The 17356-nt window shown below is 44.5% G+C and overlaps 1 protein-coding gene across 14 annotated transcripts in view; it reads right to left on the bottom strand.

Annotated features, from left to right (window-relative positions):
- LOC132110880 (calcium-activated potassium channel subunit alpha-1a-like) overlaps positions 1 to 17356 on the bottom strand; it is a 286517-nt gene that overhangs the window by 64277 nt on the left and 204884 nt on the right. For all 14 annotated transcript variants that reach the window (XM_059517920.1, XM_059517926.1, XM_059517929.1 and 11 more), the window contains exons 6-8: positions 1837 to 1912; positions 828 to 903; positions 263 to 433 (exon numbers count right to left, since the gene is read on the bottom strand). In XM_059517920.1, the coding sequence (XP_059373903.1) occupies positions 263 to 433; positions 828 to 903; positions 1837 to 1912 (323 nt within the window). The remainder of the gene's footprint in view (positions 1 to 262; positions 434 to 827; positions 904 to 1836; positions 1913 to 17356) is intronic.

Below are 17356 nucleotides of genomic sequence, written 5' to 3' on the forward strand. Positions count from 1 at the left end.
TTGGGCTGTAATGGTGAAACAAGGTGATGGATCTTAACAGCAGGGGATTAAACATTACAATGACAATGGACATATGGTAAAAATGGTGTAATAATTTAGGCTATCATGAAGACTGTGGTATGGTAAAAACTGTTCGAATTTCAAGACGACAGTTATGAGGATGTCAGATCACAGGAGTTTTGCATGATTTTTAAATGGTAGTTGTTTGCATTGGGGAATGGGAGGGGTGCAGGAGTGCCAACAAGAGGAAAAGTGATTTTACCAGACCACCGAGAATGAAGAAGACCATGAAAAGGCGTCCAAGAGTGGTTCTTGCATAGACGTCTCCATATCCCACCGTGGACATAGTGACCATTAATAAGTACACACATTCCCAATATGAGAGCGGCTGAGAGTTTTGGAAGTTCTCCCATGGATCCCCTGAGTTTTCCACCTGCCGGAGGAACGAAGGGCAAAGAGTGAATTACTGACAGATCAAAACACGATCCTCTACAGCCATCTACTGTCCATACAGAAAATCACAAGGATGAATTGTGAAAGGAACCAAACAGAGGATTTAGTGGCAATCAGAGTCACCTGCCATCTAGTGGCACAGATGTCCTCTGGCGCATCCCCCAAAAAACAAAACAAAAACATGAAAAAAGAACCACAAAACACTGGATCTTTAGATGAACTACAACACAAACCACATTTACCACAAAGGGACAGATGTGACACTCGCTTAGGAGCTTTTCCTCCCACGAATCTGCTTGAGCACTCCTCTCTGTGTCATTTCTCCAGGGGCATGGGGAGAGGGGGGGGGGGCGTGTGTGTGTTTTTTCACTCACCAGATGAATGAATCCTGCAGCAGTGAGCCATGTGCTTATGAAGATGGAACACAGGTTCACCAGCTTGATGGAATTACTGTGAGAGACGAGAGTTACATCACACCTCTCAAAGTGAAACGCATCACACTGACGTACAGATCAGTCAGTCATCTATTGAGCCCAACACACACACGAGCGATGCCTTGCCTTGCCGCTGCTCGCTGGGAGTGAACACACAGGTTATCAGTAAACAAATCAGAAGATAGTGGGATCTCGAGGACGACCAACGCATATTGGAGCTGTTAAGTCTATAGGAGCGTTTACATTGGCGGTTTCTACTTGACACTGTATCTGTGCCACGTTGGTGTGAATTCTGCACACAGATGAACTAAACTAAACTCAACTAAAATCACCACTCTCACAAAAATACTAATCATTTTCGATCACTGCAAATCACCGTCAATGTGAATGCTGCTTCTTCAGCAGCCAATGACAGAAAATAGAGTGTTGGAAATGTAACGTCCTGTTGACAGTTGTGTCAGTTTGGTGTGATATATTTTAGCAATATCCCCCAACTGAAAAACAAGGTGGCAGCTAAAATAAATGAAATGTCCAGCCGTTTTAAAACCAACGAGTAGGGTGCTGACGGCTTTTTCTCCAATTCCTTTCAGATTCATTGACATATTTACGATATACCACTGAGGTGTCAGGAGACGCTCATCTGTCGTGTGTGACAGCCTGGTGGAGGAGGAATCAATCAGAGGCATGGCTGCTTCACACTCCTGCATTCATCAAGCTGGAGGGCGGCCCTGTTCTCTTATCTACAGCACATTACATGCACAGGGAAAACATTCTGCTCAGCTATGAGCCCTGAAGACTTCTGGGGCAAAGCCACAGAGGTGTGTGGTAAGCGTTGGAAGGGACACCCGAGACTCCTGAGGAGCTGTAGAGACTGTGTGTGTTGATGCCAGCAGAGTGGAACTTTTGAAACTGAGAGTGACAGAGGTGCGTGACGTGTTGTCGGCCTTACCTTGTTTTTAAGATATTCAAAAATTGTAAAATTTCTGAGAACTGTATCAATCTCAAGGCTCTTAGAAACCTCAGACCTGCAAGACAAAAGAGAAAAGCAGACGAGAGTCAATAAATGGGTTCAAAATGGAACATAAGATTATATTCTATTTTTAACACTTCATAATTGGAGTTACCTACCCCCTTTCAAATAAGCAATTTTTTTTTTGTCAAAAAGCTTTAGTTCTCTTACGAGAGTTCTCTCGTACTGCGTCTTAGCTAAGACGCTACGGGAAAAGTCTCTTTTCACGAAATACTGAAGCAAAAAATTATCCTTAATTTTGAATTTTTGTAAAGCGCATTTGCAGCAGTACACAGCCATACAGCAGTACGCTTCGCGCCCATCACGCCACTTCCCGCCGAAACGGGTGTGGCCCAACCCTATAAAAGGAGCTCGAAAAGGCTGACTCACCTGATTTTTCATCTCTTCAGCGAAGCTCACGCATCGCTGGATCACGGAGGAAGCAAGCGCCGTCTGGGAGGCATATCAGCGGGACGAGCCATTAGGAAGCTGCTGGCCTCGCCGCCTTCTACTGCCGTTCCTGCTGCGCTGTCCGGCGCCCATATCCTTTAAATATCCTTATATCCTTGTGTGAGTTTGCTCTGCGACATACACTCTAAAAGAGCTGCGTCTTTTTAAAGATGCCCTCGTGCGGCTCGTGCAGAGCCCCGCTCAGCGAAGGAGATCGTCACATCATCTGCGTCTCCTGCCTGGGTGAGGACCATGCAGCGCTCGCGCTCGCTGACGGCGGATGCCCTCATTGCGAGTTAATGCCTATGGTGACTCTGAGGACTCGCCGGGCGTTCTTCTCGAAGCCTGCATCATCCGCGCCGCAGCGCTGTAAGAAGCGCCGCTCGCAGCGCCGCTCGCAGCGCCTTCCGGAACCGCCTTCCGGAACCGCCTTTCGGAACCGCCTTCCGGAACCGCCACCAGCTCTGCCGAGCTCGCCGGTTCCCTCCGCTTCACCGGCCTCCCCTGCATCGCTTCCCGATGGTCAGCGTCCGCTGTCTGCCGCCGCGTCATCGGAGGAAGTGGATCTCAGGGCCGCGTCGGAGGAAGAGGACACATGCTCTCTGCTCGCTTCGGGCAGTGAGGGTTGGGCGAGCTCTGTGGATCTCGCGCCCTCTGCTCAGAGGCCCAGCAGACGGGCGGATGTCGATAAGGAGCTGATGCGAGTGCTCTCGTTGGCCGCGGTGAGCCTCGGCCTCGAGTGGTCTGCTCCAGCGCCTCCTTCCCGTTCCCGGCTGGATGGTAGCTTTCGCTCGGATGAACGTTTTTCTCCCAGCTCAAAGCACGCCCCCTTTCTTCCTGAGCTTCACGAAGAAGTGGCGAAAGCATGGAACGCTCTTTTCTCGGCGAGAGTTCGGTCATCTGTTTCGCCAGCATTCTCCACACTGGACGATGCTAAGAGCAGAGGCTACCTGTCACTTCCGCCGGTGGAACAGGCTATTGAAGCGCACCTTTGCCCGCCCTCTGCTGGACGGCAGACTAAGGCGGCGTTGCCATCCAAAGCCTGCCGCATGACGTCATCGCTGCTCGCACGGATCTTCTCTGCTGCTGGGCAGGCTGCGTCTGCGCTGCACACCATGGCCACTCTACAGATCTTCCAGGGCGATCTCCTCCGCAAGCTGGATGAGATGGGGCCTGAAGCGATCTGTCTCGCAAAACTGAGGAGCGCTTCGGATCTCTCCCTCCGCGCTGCACAGACCATGGAAGGGTTATGGCTTCCGCTATGGTGGCTGAGAGGCATTTGTGGCTGACGCTCTCTGACATCAAGAAGTCTGAGCGCGCTGCGTTCCTCGACACATCGCTGACTTCTCGCTCTTCCAGCCGTCGCCCCTCACCGCGGCAGAGGATTGCGGTGAAGCCAGAAGCCCCGAAAGCATGCTAGCACCGCTAGGAACGCGCCGGTGTATGAGTTCCGCTGCGGCCGAGCTCTCACCCAAGCGCGCCGCTGTTACAGTTCCAAGAATTGTAACTGTCTCAGCGTCTTCTGCAATGCGCAAGCCTGCACGAGTGCCCGCTTGCCTGCACACAAAAGCCGTTATCACGGCTACCCTGATATTTCCCAAAAAAAAGAGTTTTATTTCTGGTGTTCCGGCCACGGCCGATGGTGCTATAAATGTTGTGACGATGCCCACTCCTCAGTGCCCATCTCCGCATTGCCCACAAACACTATGTCACACACGGCGCGTGGTTTCTGTAAAAACGAAGCCCGTGCTCGTACGATCTGCCCAGGCAGACAGCGAGTCAAAAGCATTAAATGTGCACATTTGCAGCCCACAGTTACTCGCAGACATCATGAGTCCCATGGGACCTGCTCAGCCCTCCCTCGATCGGTTAAGCGCCGAGACGGGGTCGAGGAGGAGCGATCTGCCCACTGTGATCAGCGCGCTCCCCGCCTCAAATGTCACAGACGTGACGCCCATGTTGCAGCACATCGAAGCGCCGCCATTGCCCAGACAACAGAGCGCGCTTCGCATCCAGCCCTTAGCCATTCATGCGGATGCATGGTCAGCGCTTACAGGGGTTTCGGATTGGGTGCTAGGCATTATAAAGAGAGGCTACTCGCTACAGTTTTCTCTACGCCCTCCGCGCTTTTTAGCGCGCGTCGAAACCACGGTAAAAACAGAAGTAGCACACCTACTTCGGGCCGAAATATCAAAACTGTTGAGCAAAGGGGCTATAGAGCCTGTGTCTCAAGCTCAAAGCGAGGGGGGGCTGTACAGCAGATATTTTCTGGTGCCCAAGAGAGACGGGGGTCTCAGGCCCATACTGGATCTAAGACAGCTGAACAGGGCATTGATGAAACGCAGTTTCAGCTTACGACCAAGAAGCTCCTCGCGCATATTCGCAGAGGAGACTGGTTCATGTCAATAGATCTGAAGGACGCGTATTTTCAAATACAGATAGCGTCAAATCACAGGCAATATTTGAGATTCGCCTTCGAGGGCCAGGCATACCAGTTTACAGTCCTGCCGTTCGGCTTGTCCGTAGCTCCTCGTACGTTCACGAGGTGCATGGACGCAGCGCTCGCTCCTCTCAGACTCAGAGGCATGCAAGTGCTGAACTATTTGGACGACTGGCTAATTCTGGCTCAGTCACGGGCGGAGCTCGTGGAGCACCGGCCGTTCTACTCGATCACCTCGAGAGACTCGGTCTCAGTGTCAACTGGGCGAAGAGTTCGCTGAGCCCCAGTCAGACGATAATGTTCTTGGATTTAGCTCTGGACTCGCGTTCCATGACGGCGCGGCTGTCACCACAGCGCGCGTTGAGCATGCGGCGCGCGGCGAATTCTCTCCGCTGTGGCGTGACTGTTCCGCTCAGAGAATGCCAGAGGATGCTGGGTCTCATCAGTAAAGATGGTGTCGATGGACGCCTCCACGTTGGGATGGGGAGCGCTGCTCGAGGGCAGACCGTCCTTTGGCCTGTGGTCAGAACGGGAAAAGCTTCAACATATCAACTGTCTGGAAATGTTGGCAGTGGAGAATGCGCTGACGCGTTTTTGTCCCCAAATCAAAGGCCACCACGTCTTGGTCCGTTCGGATAACATGTCTGTGGTGTCCTACATAAATCGCCAGGGCGGTCTCGGGTCTCGAAACCTGTACAGGCTGACGGAACGCCTCCTGGTTTGGGCTCAATGCAACTTGCGCTCGCTGAGAGCAGTGCATGTGCCTGGGCTACAGAATCTGGGGCCAGACAGGCTGTCCAGAAACAACATTCCCACGGGCGAATGGTCTCTACACCCGCAAACAGTCCGGCTGTTGTGGGAGAGATTTGGCAGGGCGGAGGTGGACCTTTTCGCGTCCCACGAAAACGCTCACTGCCCCGCGTTCTTTTCCAAGAACGAAAGCGCGCTGTCACGGAGATGGCCGTGCTGCCCGCTTTATGCTTTCCACCCCGTCTCCCTCCTTCCGCAGGTGATAGAACGGGTGAGAGAAACGAGATGTTCCATACTGCTTGTAGCACCTTTTTGGAAGAACCAACCATGGTTCCCAGATTTGATGCGGTTAGCAGATATCGCCCCGTGGCCAGTGCCTTGGAGGAGGGACCTCCTATCGCAGGCCAGGAGCTCGATTTGGCACCCTCAACCGGAGTTGTGGTCCCTCCATGTGTGGGCGCTCAACGGTTACCCGCTGATCTCTCAGTGGGAGTGCTAAATACTATCACTCAGGCTAGGGCTCCGTCGAAGCGATGGCTCTATGCATCGAAGTGGTCGGTGTTCTCCAGCTGGTGTACAGCTTGGGGATGTTCACCCCTTAGTTGTGAGGTGACGGAGGTTCTCTCCTTCCTGCAGGAGCTATTGGATAAGGGCAGAGCCCCATCCACGCTCAAAGTCTATGTGGCGGCCATCGCAGCGTTTTCTGAAACGGCGCTGGGTCAGTCAATAGGAAGGAACGATTTGGTCATCCGCTTCCTTAGAGGAGCTAGGAGGCTGAATCCTCCCAGACCTCCGTCAGTCCCTGTATGGGACCTCGCGACGGTTTTGGAGGCCATGAAGGGTTCCCCCTTTGAGCCTATCCAATCGATTAGCCTCCAGCATCTGTCGTTCAAGACGGTATTCTTGTTGGCTCTCGCTTCAGTGAAGCGTGTGGGTGACCTGCACGCGCTCTCGGTGAGCCAGTCGTGCTTGGAGTTTGGGCCTAATGACTCTAAGGTCATACTCAAACCTAGGCACGGTTATGTGCCAAAGTCCCTCAACACGCCGTTTCGGGCCCAGGTTATTGCCCTGTCTGCCCTGTCTGTGTCAGGAGAGGATGGAGACTCGAGTCTTCTTTGCCCTGTTAGGGTTTTAAGAGCTTATGTCTCTCGCTTTGCTGCTTTTTGACAGACTGAGCAGCTGTTTGTCTCGTTCGGTGGACGTTCCAAGGGAATGGCTGTTTCGAGACAAACTCTATCCAGATGGATAGTCGACGCCATAGCGTTAGCTTACGCTTCCAAGGGCCTTCAGTGCCCGCTGGGCGTCAGATCACACTCCACAATAGGCGTCGCCTCGTCGTGGGCATGGTCTACTGGGGGCTCCTTGCAGGATATTTGTATGGCGGCAGGTTGGGCCTCGCCGTCTACATTTATCAGGTTTTATAACCTGGAGGTTCCCGCCTTGCAAGCAAGGCTGCTGTCGGTGTAGCCGAATCAGGGCCCTGATGGGAATTCTGAGTTCGTGAGCGTTATGCGCTACCGACTGTTATATGGGCAGTATTGTGTAAGACCCGGATTGCCACATTGGTCAGGCCTTGCCTCGACTGTGTGATGGTTGTATTGCCGCATCTACGGGTGCCGCTAGATATGGGACGGAAGGCTTTCCCCCTCTCCTGTCCTGGGCTCTCTGTGAGTCCCTCGGGTGACTGTGCACTGTAAATCCTGGGCGTTGCTTCAGGTTTATTGGTGTGTGATCCCTGCGCGCACGGCGTTTTACATGGGGTTCCCGTAGCGTCTTAGCTAAGATGCAGTACGAGAGAACTCTCGTAAGAGAACATACTCGGTTACTTACGTAACCTCGGTTCTCTCTAGAAGAGGGAACGAGTACTGCGTTCTCTGCCGTGCGTACGATTCACTCTGGTTCGCTTCGGCGATGAAATAAATCAGGTGAGTCAGCCTTTTCGAGCTCCTTTTATAGGGTTGGGCCACACCCGTTTCGGCGGGAAGTGGCGTGATGGGCGCGAAGCGTCCTAATTGGTCTGATATTGCATCAGCCTGTGCTCGATAGGCTGTGCACTTGCTGCAGAAGCAGCCAATGAGCGAGCGAGCCGTCTCACCTATGGCTGTGTACTGCTGCAAATGCGCTTTACAAAAATTCTAAATTAAGGATAATTTTTTGCTTCAGTATTTCGTGAAAAGAGACTTTTCCCGTAGCGTCTTAGCTAAGACGCAGTACTCGTTCCCTCTTCTAGAGAGAAACGAGGTTACGTAAGTAACCGAGTACGTTTTACACCACAGCCATTAAGTATTGATTTGCTACTTGCTAAGTGTAGTAGGTGGTGAAAGGAAAATCATCAGTATTTCATTTTTAAAGATCTCCTATATTTTATATGTGTAACTGCTTAAAAGTTTTTTTGTTTGTTAGTTTGTTTGTTTCAGACAAATTTTAGGAGGGTTACCTCAGTGATATGAATAATTAATAATAGTGATATTTTATGGGTCTTCAAAAACAGATAAACAATATTACATGTTTTGGTCGTTATAAACTTCAATCAGTTTATTTGGGCTTAGAGCAGAAAAAAAAGAACCATGGAACAATCACACTTCTGTGTGTGAGAGAGAGCGAGAGAGATGTAGTTGCTGAAATGAGTGCATCAGAAAGCAGATTGTTGAACAATATCACCAGCTTTCAGCAGACTTCTTACATAAACAGCATTATCCCTGCCTTGAGCCTCATAAACATCATCTATTCAGAAACACAGGATCTTAGCTTTTGCTCCAATTCAAACAAAAATAAATCAAAAAGGATCCTGATCAGATTCACCAGTTTCACTTTGCAGAAATATTTTTATGGCAAGTTTGATGCCATCTTCAGCAACAGGAAACAAAAACAACTGCAATAACCCCCCCAAAAACCCTTACTCAAAGTAAATAAATGAAAATCTGCTAAGTCTCTGCAAATACAGTATTAAAGTACAAGCTCCCAAGAAAGGATGTCTTACCCCAGTTAGACAGCACATGGAGGCAGCTGAGGCTGTCACTCTCTTTGCTGTCTCCTATCTGGCCTGGGCCCAACTTCACACGGTAACCATTTTGAAACAGGTCAGCACAAGACTTTTTGCGCCGTCGGCTCTCTTGAACAGTTTCTGTGACCAGAGTGCCCCGTGGGCCCCGAAACACTAGCAACTTGCTGGAGATCATGATTCTGTGATCCTACTCCTTTATAAGTTCAGAAACACAGAATGTGACGCTTCCTCAGAACTTGAAAGATGTGCAACCTCAGATTTACTGGATCAAAAAAATCTAATTTGCTCAGAGAGAAAGAAATAAAGTTTCCATAGGCATGAACGTCATAATGCATCCAGAAGACTGTTTAACATTAACAAAAACCCTTCAAGCCTAGACAGTGACACCTGCAACTGGCTGAAAACCCTGATTGAAGCCACAATCTCTGACGTATTTGGTCTGATCTTTTCAGCATTAAACTCCCACGCATGTATCTTTCCTCTGACCCTTTCTCTGTTAGTGAGTTGACTGATGAGATTTTGTATACACTGACCCTTCTAGGGATTTCAAAGGAGAAAAGAAAAAAAAACTATCCTGAATTAATCACAGGGCTTGTAGAATAATGTTTTCTCATGCTGTTGATGCCATGAAGTAAGACTGTTATGGTAGATTTTGAAAGGTTATACATTTTATAGCAATACATTCCCTCCAGGATTTTTGAGATTTTCGCGATCAAAATGACTTATATATGTTTATATATATTAGGGGTGGAACAATACATGTTTGTACTGAACCGTCACGGTAAGGATATCTCAGTATGAGGCCTTACAACTAATACAGACAATTTACCCCCAATCCAGAAGGTGGTACCTGCAGCAATGCAATGCTGTTCAATAACCGGGCACCAGCAGAAGGTCAGCGAATGCGATGAGCCTAGCAGAATTCACATTTCAAACCAAAGCCCACTGCTGACTCTAAATGCGTGTCTCACAGACTGGCAAAGGATTTTACTTTAAAGGTGGTGCTGCATGTAGGATTGACACCGAGTGACTGAACTAGGTATTGCAGTCCAAATTAAAAATACTGGAGAGGGTTTGTTTCACCCAGTCCCTCCTCTTGACTTGACGCATACGCAGCTTGCCAGATTGCCGACACCAACAGGAACGGGCATACTTTACGATGAATGTAATGAAATGCGCTGTGTTTGCCGCCAACTGGCAACTGGCCGAAATACAATTAGGTAAACTGGCAGTGGGCGGGTTTCACAAACCAAAACAAACACCAACATTCCGCCCCGGAATGCACATTTTCGAAGGGAAATAACTGACTGTAACATTGTTTTTCAGATAAACAAGTATGTTAACTTACCATGTTTCGTAAATATCTGCAAACACATGGTATTTTTATACTTTAGTAGAGTCAAAAACCTACATACAACACCTTTAAAGGCTTGTGCACTCAACTGTTTGCAAAATGGAGCTTTGTGCTTGTGTATCCTACCGCTCTCATTTCGGCACAAATCCAAATATTCCATAACATTTCCATATTTGCGATGTAACGTATCTGAATGCTAAACTATTATTTATTTATGTAAATTATAGGCTTTGTACTTCAGTCACATTCCAACGGTGAGACAGAGGTGGGCACATTCATGTTGGGTCACTGTATTTTATTTTAATAAAGTACCAAATGTGCTGTCAAGCTAGCAATGCTGGAACTGATGTGTTTTGTGTGTGTGTGTGTGTGTGTGTGTGTGTGTGTGCGCACGCACGCACGCACGCCGGTGCGATCACTTCAACTGTTTCCTTATACAAGCAGAATCAACTTTAAACACTTATTGTCTTATTAATAATGTTCAGTATGTACCTCAGTGAGTGTACAATCTCCAAGCTGGCCACTTTAAAATACTATGTGTGTATTTGATTGCTTGGACATACACCAAAAACCTAAAGTATATTTTTCTTGTGTAGTTGTGGTTCGTATTTGAGCTTACACACACATTTCAGACTGGGGAACAGCATCTCTTTGGCGGATTATTGTACTTTAAACATTTTATTATCAAACATGTCCCGCGATTTAGCAAATGCGAGTTCCATTAGATGAAACGCGGCTAGTTTTTAATAATTTACCTCATATCTTTTTTTTTTTTTTTTAATAATCTTAAGGGTGCCAAAATCTAAATAAAAAATAACACTTATTTAATATCATAGACACTGAACACTGGAGGCCCCCAAAGATGTGTGCGGAGCCCCCTCCTCTTCACTCTGCTGACCCATGACTGCCCACCATTACACAACTCCAACCTTTTTATTAAGTTTGCAGATGACACGACTGTGGTGGGTCTCATTAGCAACAAAGATGAGACAAACTACAGGAGCGAGGTGAGTTGTCTGGCCGGGTGGTGCAGGGACAACAATCTCTCTCTGAACGTGGAGAAGACGAAGGAGATTGTTGTTGACTTCAGGATAGCGCACACTCAGTACGTTCCTCTGACCATCAACGGTGCGACTGTGGAGAGAGTGAGCAGCACCAAGTTCCTGGGTGTGCACATCACAGAGGACCTCTCCTGGAATGACAACACCGCAGCACTGGCCAAGAAATCACAAAAGCATCTCTACTTCCTCCACAAACCGAGGAGAGCGAGAGCCCCACCCCCCATCATGTACACCTTCTACAGAGGCACCATCGAGAGCATCCTGTCGAGCTGCATCACTGTGTGGTATGGCGCCTGCAACGCGTCCTGCCGAAAGACTCTGCAACGCATAGTGAGAGCAGCTGAGAAGATCATTGGTGTCTCCCCCCCCCCCCCCTCCAGAACATTTACGGAACACATCTCACCCGCAAAGCTCTCTGCATCGCAAGTGATCCCACCCACCCATCACACAGCTTCTTAAGCCTGCTATCATCAGGGAGGAGACTGCGGAGTCTCCAGGCCAGGACCAGGAAACTGAAGGACAGCTTCATCCACCAGGCTGTCAGGAAGCTGAACTCACTCCCGAACTTGCCCCCACTCCCCTCTTCTGCCCCAGGCACCACTGAACTATGAACCCCCCCCCCCCCCCCCCTAATATACAATGACATGCACCAGTCACTTTGTGCAGCATTGACCTGCTCACTACCTCATTCTCCATGGAACTGACATCATTCCACTACCTCATCAATCAGTTAAATAAAATAACTGCTCTTGAGCCCTTTACCACTTTAATCAGACTTAATAAGCTTTTGTTTTTGCACTAAAAAACCTTTTATTTGCACTGTTGTTCACTTCATTGATTTGCACTCTATCTGCCTTTTGCCGCTTTATTTAACTTTATTTTAAATTTTATTATATGTCTTTTTTTAACATTCCCTTATTGTATAGTTGTATCTACATTTTATATTTGATCTAGATTTTTAGGCTTTAATGTTAATGTTATCTGTATGCACCGGGGTCTGAGAGTAACGCAATTTCGATTCTCTGTATGTATGTACTTGAACTTGAATATCACAGCCTCAGTCCTAAAGTATAAGCAGATGTTTGAATGCTTAGTTCTCTCCTTTATCATAATTAACTCTTTCACATTAGCGTTTTTGATTTTCACAAAAATTTCATGGCCCCCAGATTATTTTGTTTTATGAATATCCTTACGATCCTGTTTCTGAAGAGCAAAAATCCATCATAGACAAATGTAACCCTGGACCACAAAACCAGTCTTAAGTCACTGGGGTATATTTGCAGCAATAGTCAAAAATACATTGTATGGGTCAAAATTATAGATTTTTCTTTTATGCCAAAAATCATTAGGATATTAAGTAAAGATCATTTTCCATGAAGATATTGGGGAATGAAAGTTGAGAAAATTTGGGGTAAGTTTTTTTATTTTTTGTATTTCCTTTTGTTAAAAATTAGTTCCATTTCAAATCTTCTTTCAGAAACATTTTAAAATCTTAGTAACCCCAAACTTTATAATTGTAGTATATATATATATATTTATATTAGGGCTGTCAATAGATTCAAATATTTAATCAAATTAAATAAATAATAAATTATACTATACAGAATATTGATGTTCCTGACTACAACTTGCACTTTAAAAGCACTATGTGATCAGCGTTTTATGTTGTCATGGATCCATAAATACAACAATAAATTGCCTGTTGACTGGCAAAAGCAGAATAAATGTCAGTATTTTTTCGCTATTATCATCACAAACACTATCGTGAGCTATTTAACAATACCGTGAGCTTTTCCACAATATCGCAATAAATATCGTACCGTGAGGTCAATATCGAAATTGTATTGTACCTTGAGATTTTGATATCGTTACATCCCTAGTGGCAGAGGCAGAGTATGTGTATATATATATTAGTGGTGGGCTGTTATCGGCGTTAACGTGCTGTGTTAACGGGAGACTCTTATCGGGCGATAAAAACAATATCGCCATTAATCTATTCTCAAAGTTGGGTTGGGAGCTGGATCTATACTATGCGAGCTATGATGACTTTCACCTTGATATTTTAGCCCCTGGTCTAATGAACCACCTGGCTTGAGAAACCTGTTCTAAAAGACTTACTTTTAGTCATTATTTTATTTGGGTAGCACACATATTCTGAATGCCTTTGGCAGAATTCAAATGAGCCATTTTAATCTAGATTAATTCCAAGATTACAGTGAGATTAATCTAGATTCAAAAAATTTATCTATACCCACCACTATATATACTATATACTATACATATATAAAAGAGAGCCTCCAAGCTTTTCAAAATGAAAACAAAAAGAAAAGTAAAACTAAACTTGACGTCGGTGACAGTGCTTGCATGTTTTTTTTCCCCACAAGAATACCAACATGTTCACCTTCTCTGGTTTAAGAAGCGGTCTTTCACTTTACTCTAGCTTGAAAACCGTCCATCTTTTTCACCAGCACTTAATCAACTAATAGTATTAAAGTGAAACACACTGGAATAATTCACTGAAAATGCAACGCAAGTCTTTGTTCTCTCTGCAATCTCTGATGTAATCAGCCTGGTTTCCTTTAGATTAGTGCTGTTTTGGACAGATTGTTTGAATGCATTCGCTTCCTTGATCATTGGACTGAAAACTTGCCCAGAGTTAAGCAGCTTAATATGATCTGATTATAAACAGAGAAGCAAAATTGGGTTAAAGGTTTAGAATAGAAATTGTGCTCCAGTAATTTTGCTTTAATTGCATTAAATTATTTTAACGCATTAAGGATTGTAAAATTAATCACATGCGTTAACGCATTAGCATTGACAGCCCTAGTATATATTTTTTTTGTTTGTGTGTGTAAATATTGCTGTTTGTTACCAATGTTATATATATATATATATATATATATATATATATATATATATATATATATATATATATATATATATATATATATATATATATATATATATATATATATATATATATATATACACACACACACACACACACACACACACACACATACATAGCAGCACCATATGGGGTCCAGCCATATTTTCGGTATCTACATAATGCATCAGTAATTTTCCATGAACCTTTGTTGAACCTGATGGCACGTTTCTGGCTCTGCAGCTGAGAGGCCTGTAGCAGAGGAGGCTGGAGGAACAGGATTCAGGAGAGCAGGCCAAAGCTGTGCAGTGAAGCAGGCTTAAAAGACGTGTAGAATGGACAGATGCTCATTCAGACTATTTCATTCACATCTGCAGGCTTACAGAACAACAGGATGTCACGTGTGTTACATTCACAAACCACTGGTTATTTTTCTCAATCAGGGAAAACTGAACATACTCAGAATTTGTGCTCTGCATTTAACCTATCCAAAGTACACACCTATCCAAAGCACACACAGCAGTGAACACACACCTACACACACACACACACACACTCACTCACACACACACACACACACACACACACACACACACACACACACACACACACACACACACACACACAGTCTGGTCTTAAGTATAATTCATTTGAAGTAATGGTAATATTATATAATATTATCTAATTAAATAAGTGTTAATGATAAACTCCTTGTGACGTTTGTACTGGCCATGATATACAGGCCACCAAGACACCATACAGACTTAATCAAAGAATTAAATGATTTTTTTATTGGCGATTTTAATATCCATGTATATAATGAAAAAGATGCATTGGGATAGGCATTTATAGTCATTCTAAACTATATTGGGGTTAGACAACAAGTATCAGGACCTATTCATGTTCATAATCATACTTTAGATTGAAAACTATCACATGGAATTGATGTTGATGGCACTGAAATTTTGCAGCAGAGTGATGATATCTCAGATAATTATATAGTCTTATAGTGTACAGTCCATATAGCTAAAGCTGCAAATTCAACTCATTGTTACAAATATGGTAGAAGCATCACTTCTACAACATAACACTTTGTAAATAATATTCCTGACTTGTCTCAATTTGCTCCTTTACACTTAAAGAATATTAAGGAAAACTGGCCAACATTGTGGTATAACAAGCACAGGTGCCATAAAGAGAAATGGAGTGCAGCATGTACTTCAAAACTGCTAGATCTGCTCACTTTTTTGTCTCTTTTAGAAGAAAGCAAACACATCCACAGGCATTTATTCAATACATTGGCTAAATTAACAAAAAAATAAAGCATCATCAGGCACAGATATTTCCCAACAGCACAGCAGTAATGACTTTATGAACTTCTTCACTTCTTCGATCAATACTATTAAAGATAAAATTATATCCATGCAGCCGTCAGCTACAGTATTGGATTAGACAGTGCACTATAGGCTAGATCCCCTGAGGAACAATTCCCCTAATTCTCTCCTATAGGACAGGAAGAATTGTATAAACTTGTTAGATCAAGTAAACTAACATTTAATCTGGCTGTTATTAAGCCTCTCATTTAAAAAAACAACAACAACTTGATCCTGGAGAATTAGTTAATTACGAACCAATCTCAAATCTCCCTTTTCTGTCAAAGATACTAGATACAATGTTGTTTCTTAGAGAAAAATGGAGGATTCCGTCAGGTTTTAGATGTATCATAGTACAGAGACCACTCTAATCAGAGTTACAAATTACCTGTTCTTATCTTCCAATCATGGTTGTATCTCTCCATTAGTGCTACTGGATCTAATTGCTGTGTTCGACCACAACTTTCTTTTGAACAGCTTTAGTGTAATTGCATTGGCATGGTTCATTTCTCACATTATCACAGTTTATTTGTTATAGTTTAGAAATTGGTAATAAAATAAGACAATAACTCATAGTTAAACTGTGCCAGAAAAAATTCATCTTGATAATGTCAGATATTTTGATAGAAAGATATGTAATGGAATAAACCAAAACTTCAGACAACTGTCAGTATAACAACATTTACACAACTATCCATACTTTGTTGAACAATTAACAAGCAAGCAATGCTTAATTTTGTTCAGTCTGTGGTGTTAAAAGGTTGCACTAGCAATTAAAGAAAGAAACACTTAAGGTCCCTATTTTATTTATTTATTTATTTATTTTTTATCAATTTCACTGGTAGTCTAAAGTATGAAGAATTTTTGGGTATAATATTTCACAGATCACTGTATTTTGCTATACTCACTTACATAAATGAACTAGTGTCTTGCACCCACTTGTAAAAAATATAATCAATTATATTAGATTTTTGGTTTGACTGTGGATAAATTCTTGTTTAAACTACAAAGTAATTCAGTGATTTACTTTCATTTTCATACATTAAAGACACTGACAGCAGAGCTAGTAAATTAGGCGCGGTCACTTTAAGAGACAATGCATCCATTATAATGATACACATCCGATTTCTTTCTCAACTCTACTTTCACTTAAGACATAACCACAGACTTTTCGAACACACTTTATAAGACAGGTATTTTGAGATATTTAGTATGTATTTGTCGGTACAAAAGCAAGAAGACTTAGAAACGCGTCTCTGCGTGAGCCTGAACACCAGAACACCGCGGTGCTGAATTAAGCTCTTTCGCATCCTTTTCTGTTTGTTTAAACTGCGATTTGTATTTGTTCATTCAGGTACAGGAGGTAGCGAACGTCCTGATGGAGAGCTCGGTTCAGTGTTGGTGTTCATGAGACGCAGCTCTCTCGTGCGCACTGAACACAGCGCGCGAGTAACAGCTACTCAGTTCAGCTTTCCCGCATCGCGGGGCTGAAGCCAACTAGATGTGTTGAATGCTCAGAGCACGTTATAAAACATATTTTTTTAAATACACATTTCTGTTTTAATACATGCTCATAGTAAATCATAACATATTACCTAAAACATAAGGTAGGTACAAAAATAATCAGTGATACATTTGCGACCTCTAAAAAATTAGGGTCGCAATGTCATTTCAAAAGGTTGCAGTGTATTTCCCTGGCCCATGAAGATCTCTAAAAACGCTTCTCCAATGACTGGTGCCAGAGCCGGAGCTCAATTGGGATGCCGATGCATGTCAAACAAGCCAATATTTAAAAGACATCAGAGTTCAGGTAAATGAACAGCATTAACAACATAAAAATTAAATATATCAGTTCAGCAGTGGTCAGCTGAAGAGATCAACAATCTTCTTCTGCAAGAGATAACAAGCAATTCCAATCACAGGTTGGTGGAAACATCAGCCAGTTCTGAACGAGTGCCAGTCTTGGCCAAGCACTGGTTTCAGCTTTGGGACCAGCACCAGTGTAGAAGCAGTACAAGTCACCTGGATCCAGTCAGTATCCAGTCCAGATGGTGGATCAGCACCTAGAGATGACCTCTACAGCTCTGAATGTCAGCAGAGACCATGTCAACTAGGCAAACCCTAAAGACAGATCCTCTGTG

Source organism: Carassius carassius, chromosome 30 (assembly GCF_963082965.1).
Source record: "Carassius carassius chromosome 30, fCarCar2.1, whole genome shotgun sequence".
Classification (NCBI taxonomy): Eukaryota; Metazoa; Chordata; class Actinopteri; order Cypriniformes; family Cyprinidae; genus Carassius; species Carassius carassius.